The following is a 21,011-nucleotide window of genomic DNA, read 5'->3' as shown; positions in this document are numbered from 1 at the left end:
AAAACAATAAACAACTACTTCACTACGTCATCACGCTTCTATTTACTCAATGAATCGCCAAATCTTGTTTCTATTTAGCACAAGACCAGTGCGGAAGCTGAAATTCTCTTCATCTCATGACTGATTACCGCTAGCAGCGGTGAAGGCCTCGCGACATCCTTCGCGGCGCGCGTTTTCATCTGAGACGCACTTTGCACACCAACGGGCGCACATCTCGATTATTTTTTCGCCACTCAGCTGCTCGCCAACAAATTGTCCGTCCATCGCGATGTAGCTGGTGCCTTTTATCTTCGACAGCTTTGCACTGAATCAAAGCGAAACTACTGCTTGCCGCAACCGCTGCGAACGAAACCGCGGCCGCTATCGACGATCATGGACGGCGACTTTACGGTTCAGAAGGCAGACGGCTGACGCACGCACAAAGTCAAAACGAAACTACCATTCGCTGCAAGAAGTGCGGACGAAACTGCGGCCGGTCGCTATCGACGCTGCCACGGGAGGCGACTGCGCAGTTGTGAAGGCACGCAGCCGATGCGCGCATCGAGTGAAAACGAAACTACAATTTGCCGCAACCGCGGCGGACGAAACTGCGGTGGTTATCGACGCGATTAGAGATAGCGACAATCGCGATGTGTATTTCCTCGCAATTTAATTGTACAATTGTTGGTTCTACTAGTAAACGAGCATTACGGAGGCACGCGGCTAGCCGCCAACGCCGTGTTGCGCGCGGCGATCAACGCAAGAATAAAGGCTTTAAAGGTTAGGCACGAAGCGCTTCGGCATTGCTGTCAGTCACGTGCCGCTTACGATCGCCGCTGAGGACCACGGCGATGCGGACTACGCCGATTCGTTTCGGTTGGACGCTACGCCGTTCTTGCTCTTCTGCGGCGCGCATTTGCGGCGCTCCGCGCATTTTTTTCTTCTTTTTTTCCTCCAACGTATACGTCAGTGCGCACACTATCGGCACCGACCCTATCTACAAATAGGAGAAACGCGCATGGTGGTAAGCTACGGCCTCCGAGATTCAAGTGTGAAAGCTTAGGTGCGCTGCCCGTTCTCAGAGGTTGGGTGGCTAAAAGCTGCTTGCGTATTTATTGCGCAGTTCGCGCGTTGCTGTTACGCACTGTGATGTGCTTTTTGACACTCGGGCATGGGTAATGGAGGTTCTTTCGATCAAGCGCACCTCGTGTTTGCCGTTTTAGACACTTGTCGAGAGCGGGACCAGGGAAAATTTATCAGTGGCTCGCGGAACCCCGAGCAGGGGCCTGCGGAACCCGTAGGTTCCGCGGAACCCACTTTGAGAACCCATGCTTTATACGATTGACAATACTTTGATCAAACAGGTTGAGTGTTTTAAATATTTGGGAGTATTTTTCACATCTGACTTGGGACAAACACGTAGATTATGTCATGACAAAAGCCTTTAAAAAGCTGGGCTTGCTTAAGCACCGACTATCACTCGCAAACTCGGAAACGAAAATGCATGCGTACACATCCCTAATAAGGTCTTTAGAGTATACATCAATCATATGGCATCCAAATAACGCTAGTCTTACAAAACGCCTGGAATCGGTTCAAAATAAGGCTTTTTATAAATTATTTATAAATTATTTATTTATAAATAAATTTATTTTATCTTCGTACTCAACATACACCAGCGTTTCCCTTTTAAAGCGCACAATTAATCTTTTAAACCTTGACACTAGACGCAAGTTCTTACGTTTGTCTTTTTTCCACCCTTTATATTTTGGTGACTCTGCATTCACAACTACACGCATTGTTCCTGCGCATATTTCCACACGTACCGATCACATACACAAGGTATCACCTATTTTTGCAAACACAGTAAAGTATCAAACTTCCCCCCTTTTATTATCAATAAAAAAATGGAACGCGTCCCCTGAAATAAGGGAAACTGATTCTTTCCAGACAGCCCTACTAAGGGAAACTGATTCTTTCGAGACAGCCCTACTTGCCCATCTTGAACCAAGAAATGTGCAGTAATTTGAATGTAAGGACTATGATGCGATTCATGTAAGATTTCTTGTTAGCAGAGTACATAATTATTGAATTGTGTTATGCCAAGCCGCATGTGGCATTGCAGTGATGTTTTTCTCCCATTTTTTTTTTTCAACTGTACGATGTGCCGATTTTCTTTGCGTGCCTTTCTCTTTTCTGTTGTATGTGATGTAAATTTGGATTGTTTAAATCCCCCCCCTATGTAATGCCCCTAGGGGCCCTTAGGGTGTGTAAATAAATAAATAAATAAAAATAAAATAGGCTGACAGTTGAGCTCAAGGTGGCCGATTCTTGGATTGCATTCACATCAAGGCACATTAACATAGTGAAATCTGGCTTGCATTTCGTAAAAATGTTGTGAGCAGAAATAGAAGAGAGCTATTACCCTTCATCATATCCACTTTAGAACTCTCCTATTTAAATTTTCGGTGTCGAGTGTCCTAGTGTGGGTGTCCCTGTAACAACTGGACATCATTCTGGGTCCCCTACATATTGTTGTTCCTATCTTCATTGAGTTCCTTATGTTTAAGCTTCTTTATTGCAAATAAATGTGTACACATACAAGAACATGCACACATGCACAATCACACATTAAAACCATGTGTTAAACATAAACAGTTCGTAAGTAAAGGTGAAGCCACTGTGGCTGGTTTTGGTTATATCAGAAACCAGATCGTAAAATTTCAGAATCGTTCTCTTTGGTGCTAAAGCTATCACATTTAAGCACCTGCCATAAAAAAAAGTGTAAAACTTTTATTGGAAAATGTTGAGTGGAAAATGGATTGCAGAGGTGGGAATAAGCTGCAGGCAAGTTGTCACACTATTATTGACTTTTGCTTCCTCCCTTTTCTTTCCTATTTTCCTCAGGGATTTGACGGTCCTTGGTATCGCTACTTCTTGCGCTTCGTCCTGCTGTTCTCCTATATTGTTCCCATAAGGTAAGTGTTTGCTGTTTCTGGTTGAAGCAGGTCAAGCCACAAGGGAAAGTCATATTCGAATTATTCTGGGTAACTGCTTGTCTTGCAGCCTTCGGGTAACCTTGGATATGGGGAAGATGGTGTACTCTTGGATGATACAACAGGACAAGGACATACCTGGGACGGTTGTGCGTTCTACTACAATCCCTGAGGAAATGGGCCGCATAGTCTACCTTTTCACAGACAAGACGGGCACACTGACTCAGAATGAAATGGTTAGTAGTGTTGAAGGCAGAATGCAAAATGTGGAAGCAAAGTTGTTGTTGGTGATACATTGTTGCCAAACAGTGGAAAAATAGAAATGAGGATGAAGGCACGCTTCAGCATAGAACCAACTCCTGACATAAATTTGACAAGAAATTGTGAATGTATAGTATGGTGCACAGCTCCTACGTAGTAGCACAATTCCTATAGAGTAGGCATGTGTGATATGAGATCTTTTCTTTGTTTTGGTTAGAGATATCAGTTCACCTCTTATAAATCTACCGCAATGGGTAATTAGCAAAGGGTAAAGCAGACATTATCAGTGGCTGTTGGGCTGTATTATCATCGTTTGCTACATGGATGCCTCCAGTCACCAATGGCCACATTGCCATCTTTTGTCACGCAAAAGGGTGTTGAGAAGAGGGCAAGGGGAGCCACCGCGGCGGTGGAGTTGCCGAGGCCAAATCCGCTTCCCTGCCGCCCTCCTCCCTCACCTTCGACGGTATCCGCGTGCACGCGCCCGTCGCCTTGCGGTGCCGTCCTCGCCCTGAAGTTTCGTTTTCTGCCGTTATCGGGAACCGAGCGTTGGCCGGCGTGGGCGGTTGCGCTCGCTATGCGCTTGCGTGCCGTGATATTTCACGACTCGCACCGTTCGTGCATCGTGCTATGGTGCTCGAATACTTCAAAAATACGTCCTTCCTTTAATTCGAACAAATTTTTGGGCCCCTTCGAGTTCGAATTATCGAGATTCGTCTGTATATGCTCACGCCCTGCATAGCCGTGAATACACCATAACTGCGGTTCAGTCAGCTAAGCCGCAGGGCAAAACATGCGCGCGCGTCCAGTGTATGTCATTTCAAGTTGCTATTGCTGAAGTTACGCCACCGGCAGACTTTTCGGGCATGGAGGGGACTGCACATAGATCCGTACTACGCTACTACTGCCATCAGTCTAACCTATTCATGTGATCTCATGCGTGATCGCCGATACGGTCTACAACTGTGAAAATACTCACGGAGAACTTCCCGCAGCTGCTTGTCACCAGCCACTTTGCCGGCCGCAGTGCTTAGACCGTTAGGCCTAACCAGTGCAGTTTGTCGAGAGCTGGTAACCAAAGTTGCGGTTTTGTGCCAGTTGACATGACGCCAGCTTTGTTCATGACTGATGTGTTTGCAGCATCGCACAAGTGGTTCATGCCCAAAATGTCGTGCAGTGTCTGAAATTTCGGTTATTATTCTAGCACTAAGGGTAGGTGGCAGTGCTGCAGGATAGTATGAATAATTGTGCAAGTCCAAGAAATCGGGTGGCTGCTTTTGACATTTTTCTTACCGGAATATATATTTTGAGGCACCTGCAAACAAAACATTTGCTTTGCTATAACCGATACCGAGTTGGATACCACATTTTCGATTTCTTGAATACGCCATTGAAAATAAAGCATTGCCAACAAGATTTTACATTTACTTTGTTATCTCCGATAATTCATTATATCTAAGTTTGTTATATTGAGGTTTGACTGTATTTCAACCAAAGCAAGGTTTCAGTTACCCGCTGCAGCAGCCGCATTTTGATGGGGGCAAGATGCAAAAACACTCGTGTGCTGTGCATTGGGTGCACGTTAAAGAACGCCAGGTGGTCAAAATTAACCCAGAGTCCCCCACTATGGCGTGCCTTATAATCATATACAGTGAAAGCTCGTTAATTCGCACCTCATTAATTCGAACTTTCGGGTTAATTCGAACTGATGGTCATGGTCTGGCCACAATATATAGGCGTCTATGGGTTAACCAACTCGTTAGTTCACGCGCGCATCGGCTCCTCTATCGATAATTCGAACTGCGCGCCGCTGCGTGGTGGTATTTTATACTGCCGCCGCAAGCTTTCAAGGCTCAACAATAGATGGCGCGAGCGCAGCGGCGTCACTGTCGTCATTGCGCTCGCTCTTCGCATCGTGTGATGGTTCGTGCCGGACGTGTCTGCGTAGTCTCCGTGTCCTTTGTGTGCCGCACATTCAGTCGCTAGGCCTTGTGTACGTCAGAGCTACGAAGTCGTTCGGTGCCGTGTCGCTACGATGTGACGCTGCTAACGGCCTTGCATATGTTGGTACGGGCCTGAGATCAGGTCACGGCAACAACTGTTGCCAATTGCTTCCGCCACAGTGGCTTTTGTGTGACCAATGAGGGCACAGCTTGCGAGCCCGACGAGCGCGAGGCCGTGGTCATTCCTGCCGGATTGCGGGATGCGCTGGAGGACGTGACCTTCGACGACTACGTCGATGCAGATCGCTGTGCAGCGGTCTGCGGCACAATCACCGACGATGATATCATCGCGCAGGTGACTGGTAGAAGCGCCCGTCGTCGATGTAGGTGCGGATGACGAAGAGGATGATTCACCCACGGGGCCCTCAGCTTTGGAACTAATGGAGGCTATGCGTGTCGCGCGTCTATTCTTCAGCTTCGAGGAAGACGTAGAGGATGCTTTCTGCCACGTTCGCGCGTTGGAAAACAAGGCTATGGCGATCGCATTCAAAGAAGAGAAACAGACAGTGATCACGGATTATTTTCGCAAGTAAATATTTTGAGTGATTTTCCAACAACCCGGTCTCAATTCCTGCTGTTTTTTCAATGAATTTCGTTAGTTCGAATTTCGGTTTAATTCGAACTCATTGGGCGTCCCCGCGAAATTCGAATTAACGAGCTTTTACTGTACAGTGGAACCCTGTTGATATGTTCCTCGCTGTTGCGTTTTCCCGGCTGCTACGTCGTGTTTTCGCGGTCCCGACCTAAAGCTCATTGACTTCTATGTAATATGGTCCCATTAGATATGTTGCCATTCTGTAACATTTCCGCATGGTGCATTGCATTCGAATGCGGCATCACATAATTTAGCAGTGCAGAGGAAAATTAGCAAGTCCAAAATGCTGGAAGTACATGATCGTCAGTCCTGATAAGCATGTCACAGCGCGGTAATAGTTTTTTCCGGCTCCCTAGCATCAGCTTCGCCGCAATACAGCCATGTTATGCGGTGAAGCATTTTAAAAGTTGCTGTAGTCACGGAGTCGTGGAACATAGTAAGTTTTAGGCGCTGTGGCGATTTGGGGCCTTCCTCACTGTTATGTTTTCCCGGCTGTTAGTTTTTTTCCACGGTCCCTTGAAAAACGTATCAACAAAGTTCTACCGTAGTGGTTTTGGCATGTAAGACTCCATAATTTAATTTAATTAAGGTTTCAGCTACTAACGCTAGAAGCAACAATGGATATCGTTTGTCAATTTCAGTCGAACCCATTTAGAGTGAGCTCAACACTACTGTGAAAAGCAGTCGTTATATCAGTAGTTTGTTTATGTAGACTGTCCTTTCGAGACATGCAAAAATGAATCGCAATGAAGCTGGCGTCAGCAGTTACTATTCAACACCACCTAGATAAAAATCGCATAAGACCCTAGCCGGCCCCAAAATAAATTTAGCCCTGTTCTCGGCAGATCTGGCCCATTGTGCATGGTTCACAGTAGGCTTTAATCTATGTACACTTCTCTGGGTGCTTCGCCAGCTGTTCTGTGCACATTTTCTCCTGTTATGCTTGTGCAACTTTGGTCGCTTATTGCAAACTTTAATCTCTTGTTGCAGTGTAGCGGCTGGCTGCACTGCTAAATTTATGTGACCGCTGCATTCATATTCAACGTAAGATGTGAGAACATTACAGAATGGCAGCGTATACATGGGAGTCAATTGGATTTAGATCGGCACCACCAAAATGCGATGTAGCAGCTGGAAAAACCCAACAGCGAGGAACGTATCAATGGGATTCCTCTGTACTATGTGCCTGAATCTGACACGTTGCCAAATCCAACACACACCCAGTTCTTATGGGTTCACTATAGAAATTGAATGCGTACCCGATTTTTTAACTAGAAAAACGTAGCATGCCTCCGATTCTGGTAATAAAGCAATCATAAAACCAGCGAAGTATACCTTCACAGAATGCAAATTTATTTACACTAAACGTCCGTCGTCTTCACTCTTAGACTGCACTTTATTGCTGTCTATGTGCCACGGCATGTCATCCCCTGTACGGTTCATTGCATTGTAATGAAGAAGAGTAACCTGTGCCTCAGCAGCATCGCCACCGGCATGAGCTCGTGGTTGCTGTCCTTGGCCGAACGCTTGTGAGTGCTACCCGTTCGCCTGCATCCGTTGCCAATAAACCTCTTAGCAAGTGGTGGAGGTGCTGGGTTTCGACCACCCTGGAACTTTGGAGTCGCACTCTACCCCCCATCATGCCCGAGGACGCAAGCGGGACTCCTCCAACTCCTCCAACGGCGCCGCCCACCCTGGTTTGTGCCGGCGCCTTACGTCTGCGAGATCCCCCTATCTTCTCCGGCACAGATGAAAAAGACGTTGAAGTTTGGCTCTCTTCATACGAGCGAGTGAGTGACCATAACCACTGGGACGATGCTACCAAGTTGAGAACCGTAGCCTTCTATCTCTCGGGCATTGCGAAACTGTGGTTTCTAAACCATGAAGGCGACCGACCTCACTTCATGGTTGGTCTTCAAAACCATGTTTACCCAAGTTTTCGGTCGGCCAGAAGTAAGAAAGCTCCATGCAGAACAGCGTTTGCGCACACGATCCCAAGAGATCGGGGAGAATTTCACGAGCTACATTGAGGACATTATTGACCTTTGCAAATGGGTGAACGCGTCGATGTCAGAGGAGGAGAAGATCAAACATATAATGAAGGGTATTGAGGACGACGCATTCCAAATGTTATTATCGAAGAGTCCTCGCACTGTCGTTGAAGTGATGGAATTGTGTCAGAGTTACGACGAGTTGCGTAGGCAACGGCTTCACACCAGACGTCCCCCTGCGCGCGCCGACTCTATGTCCAGTCTTGGTGTGAGCGATGACCATGCTACCCTGTTTCTGAAGATTCAGTAATTCGTTCGCGCAGAGGTCGCTCCCCAGCTATCTTTGATGTCTTGCGTCCCAGAACCACCACCCGCTTTGGCACCTACGATCCGCGACTTCATCCAGGAGCAAGTTTCGCAAGCCATTCTTCCAGCACGTGATCCGACGCCGGTCACTGCACCTCTCACGTATGCCGAAGCAGTTGCCCGACCTCGCCCACAAACGCTCTCGCCGTTTTTGTGATATTTCGTATTTATTGAACGACCTCGCAACAATCATAAACGAGATTGTGGCCCACTCCTAGACTAACCGTTTCGCTAGTACGTCTGCGATGCATGCTATTCTTGGGAACACCAAGAACACCTGATACGACTTTGTTGTTGCTAGCTTAGCATGTAAAAAAGCTTCTCTTGAATGAGCTTTCATAATAAAGCAATGCAATGTCATCTCTATCCTACGTGAGAACGTGTTCCATTGCCAACTTGGGATGATGATGCTGGCTCTGCCGCAAATGCACTTGTGGCTTCATATCTGATTGCACTCGTTATAAATGTGTAAATACAGTAATTATTCATTGTGAGCTGCCAGTTTCGCACGAAAGTCTTCATAGGGCAGGCCAAAAATGTGTTTTAGTGGGAGATAGTGTCTGTAGCTTTGATAAGACAGATGTTGCTGCCATTAGGGTCTTGATTGGGTCGCTATTTGGGTTGGGTATGTTCTTGCCAACTAGTGAAGTTCGAATAATCTTGTGAGGGCTCGTTTCAGGATTGAAATAACAAAAGCTTTGGCCCATAGAGACACACAGGCGCCGGCCAGGACCTTTGGTTGGTATCAAATTGAGCAATACGCCAATTTAGCAGGAGTCGAATTAACAAAAGCCTACTGTATATGCTGCTTTTCTGAATTCTGGAAGCGCATTGAATCTACTGGCAAATTAGAGTGGCTGTGAGTTGTAGATTTGCTGTGTATATTAGTTTACAGAGTGACACATTTGTAGCATATTTTGCATGTTTGCATTATTGTTATATGTAGTAAATGTTTATTTTAGTCAGATGTGGTATTACATTACCTGACCTGAATGGCATTCATAATGTAGCAGTTCTGTCCGATTTTAATTTGACCAGAATAGACACCATTTCCTTAAGTTGTCTGTCTGCAGTTAATGCTAACATTCAGATTAATTTAATTGGCTCACGAGTTGCCCATAAGGTTTAGCTTATGTTTTACTGTGAACAGTAGTTACAGTATAGACCACTTATAACGTAACCGCTTATAGTGCAGGACCGGATATAGTACGGTCTTTTCAGACTCCCGTTAATTTTCCCATAGCACTCCATGTATACGCATACCGCTTACAGTGCAGCCGCGTGAGCCGAAATACCGGCCCATGCGTTTGCACACAAATGCGTTTGCGCCTGTGCCGGCTGTCGGTGTTGTCGCGTGCACCTTATCTTGAAAGCGATTTCCACATGGCTCTGACCTTTGTATGCGCTGTGCTTACGCCGCTCAGTTTTCGTTGAAGCGATAGACCGCACGAACCTTTGCTCTTCGCTCGCTGCGGCGGCCGCGTTTCCCCACGCCCGCGTTTTGACAGTGGCTGTCTGTGGTCATCGAGTCTATTCATGTTTGCTTGTGCGCGTTGACACCACGCTTGTTAATTCAGTTAGTAAGTGAATGTGTCAAGTTTATGCAGCCGATAAAACTAATATCCCTACTCCTTATAGCTCTCTACTAATGTGCAATTTATGCTTCGCCTTTCGGGCGAAACTGAGACATTTTTTTTCATTATTACTTTGCTTCATGCGAAGATCGTGGGTACTTGGACATTAACCTTTCAACGTTCGTAAATTTAAACGGATACAAAACTCCCAGTAATGCGCTTCGATTCTCGGATACGCGCGGCTGCTTGGTCTACATGTTTTGCATACGTGCAGGACTTGAAAATCATTGTTTTGATTATAGTGCGGTACTGCTTATAGTGCAGATATTCATGACTCCGGCGACTTACGTTATAAGCGGTCTACACTGTAGTAGTTATGAATTAGGAATTTTTAGTATCTTCATTTTTGTTCCCGGTGCTTTACTGCACCTAGCTTTAAATTGCCGGGAAAAATGTCTATCTGAAGAACAAAACGTGGTGTCGTAGCTTTTTCATAATGCCACCCTGTTCTGATCACCTGTTATTTTGAAACTGCAAGTGCAGCCGCCACCATTTTTTCTTTGAGAGCTTGTGTGAAATTTTACTATCAGCGAGACATGAGTAGATTCTGCATACTAGAGCAAAGCATTCTGGTTGGCTGGAAGTGGAAACTGCTGCAGCATGCTGCTATTTCGCAAAGGTCTCGCCGTTACAGCCGAGTATTGACCACACAAGGCTGAGTGTGCCTCTTTTTACTTCAACTGGGTTTCAGCTGTTCATTCTAACACTACAGCACTTTTTAAAATGTTCATTATATCTGGATGCAGTTTAATAGGCAGAGTCATAAAATCGTATGAATGCACTGACTCACAAATAAGGCTTATTCATACACAACATCCTATTGCAGATTGTAATATCTGGGATCATTATGAGTGGGTTCAACTGTAGTCATTTCGTTTGCTCTATAAAGATGTACTTCATTCTTTGGGGGCTTGATTTAGCTACTGCTCTTTGCATACAAGCAAACAGAGTAGCCCCTTTTCACTAGTTTAGAGTGTGCAGGACATTAGGTAACAGAGGCGTGTTGCCCTTAGCTCGAATGCCTAGCAAACAGGATCGTCAGTTTGGTACAGATCCAGGTTTAGAAACCTGATATGACGGTTGAAAGGAAGCTCATGTGTGAACTATAAGCTGGTGAGACATAATGTCCTGCAGACTCTAAACTAGTGAAAAAGGGCTACTCTGTTCACTTGTATGCAAACAGCAGTAGCTAAATAAAACCCCCCAAAATAAAGTACATCTTTATACAGCAAATGAAATGACTATAGTTGAACTTCCTCCCAAAATTTTTTGTGCAACCGCCCCCCCCCCCCCCTCCCACCCCCTCACTCAACCACCCTTTTATCTCGTCGCTTCGTGCTGACATGATTAAAAAAACCAGTGCTACTATCACAATTTTATTCTTGGGCGCTTCCATTTGGGTTGGTAATTTACAGTCAATCATGTCTGCATACGGAAAAACGTGTCACGGTGTTTGTCATGGCTTTGGCACTCTGTGAGGTTTTGGCCGAGAATGCGGCCGCCGCATTCTGAAGCAACAAATGCGCAACAAATGAAGCAACAAATGCGGCTGCCACATTTTAGATGGGGGCGAAAATGCTCGAGGCCCGTTTATTTAGATGTAGATGCATGTTAAAGACCCCAGGTGGCCAAATTTCCGGAGCCCTTCACTATGGCATCTCTCATAATCATATGATTATGAGAGTAAGAACACGAACTACCCAGCAGTACGTGTAGGCAGCGTATTTCAAGGGGGTGACTTCACATTGCGAGGAAGCGACACACTCAGGTGGTGACACTGGATACGGTGGCTAAAAGGGGGAGGTGAGAGCAACGGCGGCAGCGGAGTGTTGCAAGCACTCATGACAGCAGCGGCGGCGCTGCAGTCGCCAGCAAGATCGCTCCCCGGGTGTGGAGGCAGCGGTTGGTGCCGCGGGTTTCAAAGCGGGCGTTTTTGTTCGCAATCAGTGGTAGCATATTTGACATAACTAGCGTTAAGCTAATGCTTATCATATCTTGTTAATAGCGGAGACAATAAATGACTAGCAACTATCCTCTGATGAGTAGTTAAGTGTTAAAGGTGCATTCGCTTCGGGCACGTCACGGCCGGCACAAAGATTTTTCGCTGGCCTCGGTCGCGCGCGTTGTACGTGCTTTCCCGAATCGTCGGGAGTAAAAAAAAAAAAAAAAAAAAATTGATTTCAGCTAATGCGAAAAATATTATGCTAGTGGTGTGGGTGAAGAAAGCCGCGCCATTTTCTAGGCTCGCAGTGAAGACCTCTTTAGGTCATATTACTGTGACACACGGCATCCTGCTCGTCAAATTGGTTAATACCAATATATGATGCTTTAGAAATCATTCCACATAGGAGTTAAGTAAAAAAACTTATTTTAGCCGCCAATGTGAAGAACTAGAATGGTGATACCTATGAAGAGTACTCAAAAGGACGACAGACAGCACTTGATTATATGATTCAATATACAGGGTGTCCCAACTATCGTGCAACATGATTTAAAAATATGCAAATGCCCCGCAGCTGGACAGAACCAAGGCAATGTTGTTTGCCGTCGCTTGTAGATACTCAGATTATTATTTACATTCCGCCTAATTGATTAAGTAGTCTTAATTAATTAATCAACTTCTCAAATATTACAATTAGATGAAAAGTGTCAATGAGAACAGTGTAGAGCAACATGAAAAACTACCGATACAGCTTTCTGTTGCTCAATACATGCTACATAAAAGTGTTTTTCCGAGCGTGAAAGAAGCCCGCGAATACACGCAAAATTGCCGCGCGACTGGCCGCTCGCGGCACTTTGCATGTATTAGCTGGCTTCTTTCACGCTTGGAAAGACACTTTTATGTAGCACTTTGATATACATGTATAGAGTCTGCTCAAACTACCGATATTTATTATCGATCACATCACGTAGAGGAAAGCTAACGCTTGTCCCCCCCCCCGAGAAAAATTTCTGGCTATGCCCCTGATTCAGTAATAGGAAAAACAGAAGAACAGGAGTTTTGAATAACCTGTCAGTGCTCTGAATGTTTCACATGCTCGTATTCAATTTTATAACACTGCTGCTCTTGCAGCAACTATAGAGGCACTGAAAACAGCACACTTTTGCCAAGTGCAACTAAGTGACATTACAGTACATATTTTTTAGTTCTACAAGCACTAAGAGCTGTTATTAACTTTTACAAAAAAGCCAAAATAGAAAAAAGAGGTATGCATGCAATTAATGATCAGTTCATCAGGCCATGTTTGCACACGACACTTCTAATTGTCATCAGGGTGTGATCAACTTCTAAATTATAAAAAGCACCAACATATCTTTAACATTGTCTGCTATTTTTGTCCTGGGACATCCTCATCTAAAATTACCAAGTTTTTCAGCATTTAGCATTAATTATGTCCTACAGTAATGAGTTTTGTAGTAGTTATATGTATTCTTGACTGTTCTTGACTTTCCTGCCAGTATTTATCACATGTCAGGAAGCAGCAATGGCTGACACTTTAAGCTGAACGTAGTGCTTGTAATTCATTTTGCTTTGAAAATACTAAGTGAATGCACGTTAACGCATTCTAAGTAACGGTGTGCTTATTATAAAGGGTCAGACAATGCCGTAAGCTTCATACAGCTTCTTTGGATATTGAAACAGCTATATAAAGCACGTTAAACCTGTTTCTCAAATGGAAACAGCAATTGGTGATATCTGCCAAAGCAGCACTTCACTTTATTTGTTATAACTAGACCTCAGTGTGTCAAGCCAAGTGTATTAGCAGATCAATGGGCACCTAAGGGCACGTAATGCTTGTGTAATGCCTTCGGGCCTTCAAGGAGCAATAAACAAAATGAAATGTTGAATGTTGAAATGTTGAATATGTTGTGGTTTGTTTGTGAACCTTTGGTCTTTCTGTGTATGTGTTGTCTAAAATAAAAGCCAGTTTTAGGAAACATGGTTAAACGATAGCAGCTAGTCCTAGATATGTGTGATCGCTTCAAGATGAGAAATGTTTTCGGACTAATTCCAGTGAAATAGCTTGCATGTGCATTTGCCAGGCCCCCCAGTTGTCTTTCTCTTACTGTGTGGAATCATTGCTCTCTCTAGGTGCTGAAAAAACTTCACCTTGGCTCAGTATCCTACAGCTCGGAATCCTTTGGTGAAGTGAAGAGCAACCTGAAGGCTGCATACGCTCCTGGGGCACCCTCGCTGACACCTGGCACAACTGGGGCTGCCCAGGGGGTCCGTGTGCGCCGCAACATGGCCACTCGAGTGCAAGAAGCTGTTCGGGCGGTGGCTCTGTGCCATAATGTGACACCTGTCTACGAGGGTGTTGCTGCTGATGCTGATGAGCAGGCGCTGGCCGAGCTGTACCAGAAGCCACCCACCTACCAGGCATCTAGTCCTGATGAGGTGTGAATAGGCCTTCTTTTTTTTTTCCAACATTGCCAAATTATTTTAAAAACCTATTGGAACTTCACTTGAGTTTTTGGTATTTCACAGTTCATTTTGCAGACATTTTGGGGTATATTTCAATTATATTGCCTTTTTCAGGTGGCATTAGTGACCTGGACTGAGAGCGTTGGCCTTGAACTTGTCTTCAGGGACCTCAACTCGCTCAAGCTGCGCACTCCACACGGAAATATCCTACATTACACTATACTGCAGACCTTTCCCTTCACTTCAGAGCGAAAGCGCATGGGTATTGTTGTCAAGGTTCGTAGCACCTTGTGCCTGTCTTATGTTGTGGTGCAAATTGAGCCCACTTGTTTTGAAGCTTAATTGTGCACAGCAATTTTTTTTTTCTGAATGTTTGTAAAAAGTAAGTGGCCTACAATGAAGCTAACAAAAAATGTGCAATTGGTGCATATTATCATGAGGATGTGATGGATCCAAACATGCGAATGGTCAATGACAGAATGAAGGAAGCTGTTTATTGGGGTACTTGTGCCATTATTGAAATATAACAATTCAATGGTAGCAGTGGTGACATTGTACATGTACTTGCCATTGTTATTATTATTATTACTGGTGGTGGTGGGTTGTTAAAGTGAATGATGAGCATGTAATTACTCTGTGTCATTGACCACGTTAAATCAGTTGGTGGTCATTGTGATTATTCTGAAACTTAGTACAGTACATGTATTGCATACAACATTATTAGGCAGACCTGTCTTTCTGTAACTGGCTACAACATTCACATAGCAATGACCTGACACTGTGAGCATGTATCACTCAGGAACGGTAGCACTCATTGCACTGAAAAACAGAGACACAAAGGAAGACAAATCACATGTGGCCATGCCCTCTTTTTAAGTAGTGTTGTGTCAATGCTAAAAACTAAACACCAAGGCTCTTTAAAATATTGCACTCAAGTGCTTACTATTACAGCTGCAGCAATTATGGTTGCATGTTATTGGTCTTGTCACATGTTTCAAAAGTCTTTGCTGTTGTGAATAGTTATATTGTTCATGCATGCTTGTGTGGAATTGCATGGCTGTCTACAGTAATGAGAACTGTTACATCTTCCTTCTTGCAAGTAGCCATAACAAGAAGACAGCAATATGATAAGTCTAACAACTATTTCTTCTATTTTTTTTTTTCACTTTGAAGCAGCCTGTTCTTTTTGGTTACTTTGCACCTGTTATGTTATCAGACATTATACAGTCGCCTTTTGTTGATTCGACCTTGACTGGACAGACGAAATAGATCAATTTATCTGGCAGGTCGAATTAAATAAAAGGCAGAAAATATGCCCAAACACTTTGCTACTTCATTTGGCAGTACAGTAGAGCGCCGTTGATATGTTTTTCAAGCGATCGCGATAAAAATTCTTAGAAGCTTGGAAAATACAACCTGGAGGAAGGCCGCAAATCGCCACAACAATGTCAGAAACAGCTCTGAATGGCTGCGAGTACAGTTATTAGATGTCTTGGCGCTCATACTGTGATCAGAGATGGTGCCTGCGTGCGTGTATAATTAAGGGACACGTGCGATTTTCTATGGCAGTGGCCCCTTTCAACTCTTGATATGCTTCACCGCAATATTTTGCATATGCTTCACCGCATAACACGGCTTTATGGCGGCAAAGCTGACTAAAGAAAACTTTGGATTATTCATCGCTTGAGACCCTTGCCAGCCCCAAAATAAATTTAGCCCTGTGCTCAGTGGATCTGGCCCAGTGTGCATAGTTCACAGTAGGCTTTAATTGATGTACACTTCTTTGGTGCTTCGCCAACTGTTTTGTGCATGTCTCCTCCTGTTATGCTTATGCAACTGCGTGTGTGTATAATTAGAGGTCACCTGCGATTTTCCGTGGCAGTGGCCCCTTTCAACTCTTAATATGCTTCACCGCAATATTTTGCGTATGCTTCACCGCACAACACGGTTCTCTTGCGGCAAAGCTGACTAAAGAGAACTGGCAATGCCGATCGTGTTCATTCATTCATTCATCATGCTGTTTGCAGTAATTGAGCTAAAGAGTCACTGGAGCTTGGTACTTTTCTTAAACTTGCAAGCATAAAGTTACCTTGATAAACAAGATTATGCTTATTTTTATACAACTGTTATATATAGGTGAAAGGATATTCCAATTCAGATGTAAGTACCAGTGTGGCTTGTAATATTTATGAGGTATGCACTATTATTTCCAGGATGAAGGCACTGGCGAGATATTCTTTTTCATGAAAGGTGCTGATGCCGTTATGAGTGGTATTGTCCAGTATAATGATTGGCTGGATGAAGAGGTAAGTTGAGAAGGTTAGGCTTGTTAACTGCATAAACATAACCTTTTTTCTCAATTATACAATTCAGACATAATTACAATCTGCAAACATTTTTTCAGTGTGGCAACATGGCACGCGAAGGTTTGCGCACCCTTGTCGTAGCAAAAAAGAATCTCACCGAGGAGCAGTACATAGAATTTGAGGTAGGTTTTAAGCATGCAAGGGCTTGTGCTTTGTGATAGAGTGTGCTAATGCACTAGTTGTGGCTTTGTAGTATCAACTGGGTCTGAATTTATATATTCATGTTAAGTAGAGCATGAAAACCAATGAGCATGAAAACCATTGGCTTTCATGCTCTACTTTACTCTAATTTGATACTGCATGCTAAGTTTGTGGAAAGTGAGTACACGAACGTGATAGAAATGCGTGCGTGGTAAAGGAAAATAAAGTGGATAAAAAAACAGCTTGCCGCCTGTGGGAACCGAACCCACATCCTCAGGATGCGAGTTCTAAATGGAACCGCCAGTGTCTCTATTAAGAGCCTGCTCTGTCACCTAGCTTATTGTTCACCTAATTATGCATACTTGTCTTCCAGAGTCGTTACAACCAAGCCAAAGTATCTATTCAAGACAGGAGTGCTCGAACAACAGCTGTCATCGAAACACTTGAGCGGGACCTTGAGCTTCTCTGCCTCACTGGTGTGGAAGACAAACTCCAGGATAAAGTCAGGCCAACCCTTGAGCTTCTGCGCAATGCTGGCATAAAGGTGGTAACAGCATGCCACGTAGTGGCATAGCCTGAATATCTTTTAGAGGGATCTTTATTTTGAAGCAGAGTAATTGGCTGCAGCTGTAGTAGTTTTATTGCGATAGCAATTATATGCACACTTCAACCGGATTTCTGCCGTCGGCGTCGCCGTCACCGTGAGGTTCTGTATAAAGTCCAAGGGCGATAAAATAGTTGCCGTGCTCTATCACGGAGAGCGAATGCACGGTGGAAAGCAAACGCAACCGTCGCACGAAAGGCTGTGGGGGTATGGGAGGGAGGGAGGCGGGGCGACACTATGCTGCGGCACCAAATGCGTATCTTGCAACCGGGCGCAAGGGGAACTGGCTACTCAATCTCCCACGCGAAAGCAAGAAAGCGGGAAGGCAGCGCAGGGAGGGAGGGGGGGGGGGCAGCTTCTACTCTGCCAACAACTGCGCTTGTACTTTACCCAGCTGTGGCGGTCGCCCGCACCGTCTCTTATCTCCACACGGCTCTGACCTTTGTATGCGCTGTGCATTCGCCGCTCAGTTTCCGTTGAAGCGATAGACCGCACGAACCTTCGCCCGCTGCGGCGGCTGCGCTTGCTGCCAGCGTTTTGACAGTCGTCTGCCGTTATTCAGTGTGATCTATTCATGTTTGCTTGTGCGCGCTGACAACACGCTTGTTAATTCAGTTTGTAAACGAATGTGTCCAAGTTTATGCAGCCGATAAAACTACTATCCCTACTCCGAATAGCTCTCTGCTAATTTGCTATCGCAATTGATGTTTCGCCTTTCGGGCGAAACTGTAACATTTTTTTAATGACGGCATGTGTGTCATTTGCAGGCATTTGTTGTTTTGCCAGAGACGAGCATAAACTGTAGGGATGTAGTGCCCAAACTAGAGTAGACTTTCATTAATTCAACTCCAGATAATTCGATCCCCACCAGAGGTCCCTGCCGGTGCCCATGCAAACTTTAATTACTTCAATCTTAAAATTTACCTTCACTGAATAATTCGAACATGACCTGTCAGCATGCACATGCCTGACCCCTAAGGGGACTCCAATAGCAACCCGTTTAGTGGGAGCATCTGTCTCAGCAGAGCTTAGGGGACTGTGAGTGCATTGAACAAAAGTCATCTCTTGTCAAAAATGCCATTTCTGGCCTGGCCTAGAAAGATTTTCAAACAATAGCTGTAGCTCGCAATATCTGATTACGGTATTTATGCGATACTAACGTGCACATTGTTTTTATTTTTTCATCTTCTTTTTTTTCCCAAGAAAATTGAGTCGTAAATTGCCTGCGCAGTGCAATCGATACAAAACCAAAACCACCTTTGTGGTGTTTGTATGCTTTACTGCTTAGCATGGGTGTACTGCGGCGAAGCTGACTTTAGGAAACTGGTCACCATTGTGCAACACGTATTAGACCCTTGCCCATTTTTCTTGTAAAAAATCGGGTGCATATTCGAGTTTTAGCTTGTCTAGGGCTTTAATGCCATTTCTATGTTAGTTTTCTGCTTTACACACATAAGTGGGCTCTCATTTGATTTGGGGGCATGTTAGCATTGAGCAAATAGTACTGCCAAATGAATCAGCAGTTTTGGCGTTATTTCTGCATCTTGTTTAATTCGGCCCACCGGGTAATTCAGTCACTTTCGTTGGTCTCGTCAGGGTTGAATTATTGGAAATCGACTGTATAACCTTTTTCTAGAAACTTGGTGCACTTCACCAGTTTTGAATAATAAGTGCTAAAAATCTTCAACAAAATGCAGCAAGGAAAACTGATAATGGAACAGTGCATCACATGGCATATTTTAAGTCGGTATTTTCTGAGTTTCTAAAAAAAATAGGGTATGATTTGAGTGCTGGCTGACTTCGAATCTGCCATTAAAACATGCTTCCTAAAGTACTTAATGAGGTCTTTTCAATATTAGATTGGTAATTATCATGCAAATTTTGATGTCCGGCTGTGATTGGTCTGCTGAAAATATCATGTTTTGAATCCTCTATTTTTAATAATCTAATGCAAGTGTTGTGGAAACACACTTGATATTGCCTTCACAGCTCCCATAGCTGCTTTTGGGTAATGGTAAAGTACCATCCACAGCAGCCTTTGTGATGTTGTCAGATGGCAAATGATGGTGTAAAGGCCACTCTTGGATAGGGTGTGTGGGCCTTTGCTTAGTTCTGTGAGCAGTAACATCGCTCACTTTTTCTGCTTTCTAGAGACAAAAGTGCAATCTCTCGAGGAGTTCAGAGTGTAAAAAGGTAATAACTAGGGGTGTGCAAATACTCATATATTTGATTTCGAATCATATAGGGGACGTTTGAATAATGTGATTTGCAAATCAAATATCTAATATTAGATTTTTTGAATATCAGTATACATTCGGTGAATGGCCCCACCGTGGCCAGTGCCTTGACGCACACAGCATTCCAACAGCACGCTATCTTTATCGGTACAAGGTTCAGCCAGGTCGACGGGACCGATTGAAACGATTAACGCTATGCTATCAGAGGGAACAACGAAAACAGCACGTGTTGAAAGCACAGAAGCATGTGTGAAGATTGGGCCAATTAACCACTGGAATTCAAGCTGACCGTGTCGAATACACGAGTTCAATGTTCATTCTCGCAGATTCGCACAGTTGGGTGCTTTCTATCAAAATGTGAGCACACAGACAAACTTGCCGTGGGCCTCCCGATTTGAAAACACTTTGCCGTTGGCGCCGGCCACAGTCGACGCATGTAGCGCCAATGACTGCGCCGAGTGATGCAGGGTGGCGTGATGCGCATTACCCGCTTTAGTCTGTCATGCAGATTGGCCTTAAAGGGCCCCTCACCAGGCCACATAGCAAAGTTTGGTTACACGCTGGAAGTTATTACGTGCTCTCTAGGGGGCGTTCTACAGCAAGAATTTTTCGAATTGGTTCATTAATAGCCTATATAAAAATACTTCAGTGCCGCAAACCCATGATTTTAGGAGGCAAGCATCAGGGCCAACATAGGCACTCTCTCCATTTGCCCCCGTCTAGCCTCCGCAAGTGAAATTCCTTCCCTGCGTTCTCCCATACCTGATTTGGAGGATCGCGTGATGCATACGTCACGGGCCCACCTTCTCTCTCTTCTTGATTTTTTTGTTGCGTGGCACACTTCCGCTGACAGTTTCGCGCACGAGCTGTTGCCTTTGTTTCATTTTGCTCATTTCGCGCTAGTCAGGTGCACATTTTGCGCATTGTGCACGAGAACACCTGACTAGTGGTATGTCAGTGCTGCACGAACACCGAGGCAGACGCAAGTGGTTTACAGAGCATGATCGCACGCTGGAACACAGTAGAAGATGACACTTATGCTCTCTGCGTGCTCAACTGCACGACATGGGAAGAAGCAGATGAAACAGAAGTACATCTCTCTTGCTACGGTACGAAGTAGCACAAAGACGCACAGACATTCGGTTTGTAGATTTAATTTTTTCTCTAAACTTTAAGTTGTCTATTGAAGCAACAGATCAAACAAATAACTGTTGTTGCCTTGAATAATTCTCGAAGTCACGTGCCTCTAGGAGTGATGTCACAGCACAGCGAATTACGTAGGCACACTTATGCGATGTACGTCGATTCTCCGGCTGGGAGTGCGGGCACCCGGGAGGAGAAGGGCAAACAGCATTTTGTTAGAAATTTAAGCTCTTTCCACGGTGCAGAGGGATGTGGTACTTCACAGACAC

General features: G+C 44.7%; 1 protein-coding gene across 5 annotated transcripts in view; it reads left to right on the top strand.

Moving 5' to 3' along the window:
- Positions 1-21,011, top strand: part of LOC119463630 (probable phospholipid-transporting ATPase IIB) — an 85,443-nt gene that overhangs the window by 41,046 nt on the left and 23,386 nt on the right. For all 5 annotated transcript variants that reach the window (XM_037724464.2, XM_037724455.2, XM_037724459.2 and 2 more), the window contains 7 exons: positions 2,887-2,957; positions 3,046-3,211; positions 13,919-14,224; positions 14,366-14,527; positions 16,465-16,557; positions 16,656-16,739; positions 17,132-17,302. In XM_037724464.2, the coding sequence (XP_037580392.1) occupies positions 2,887-2,957; positions 3,046-3,211; positions 13,919-14,224; positions 14,366-14,527; positions 16,465-16,557; positions 16,656-16,739; positions 17,132-17,302 (1,053 nt within the window). The remainder of the gene's footprint in view (positions 1-2,886; positions 2,958-3,045; positions 3,212-13,918; positions 14,225-14,365; positions 14,528-16,464; positions 16,558-16,655; positions 16,740-17,131; positions 17,303-21,011) is intronic.

This window comes from Dermacentor silvarum, chromosome 1, assembly GCF_013339745.2.
Source record: "Dermacentor silvarum isolate Dsil-2018 chromosome 1, BIME_Dsil_1.4, whole genome shotgun sequence".
NCBI classification, from domain to species: domain Eukaryota; kingdom Metazoa; phylum Arthropoda; class Arachnida; order Ixodida; family Ixodidae; genus Dermacentor; species Dermacentor silvarum.
Note: the sequence above shows the minus strand (reverse complement) of the source record. Positions and strands in the feature narration are given on the sequence as shown.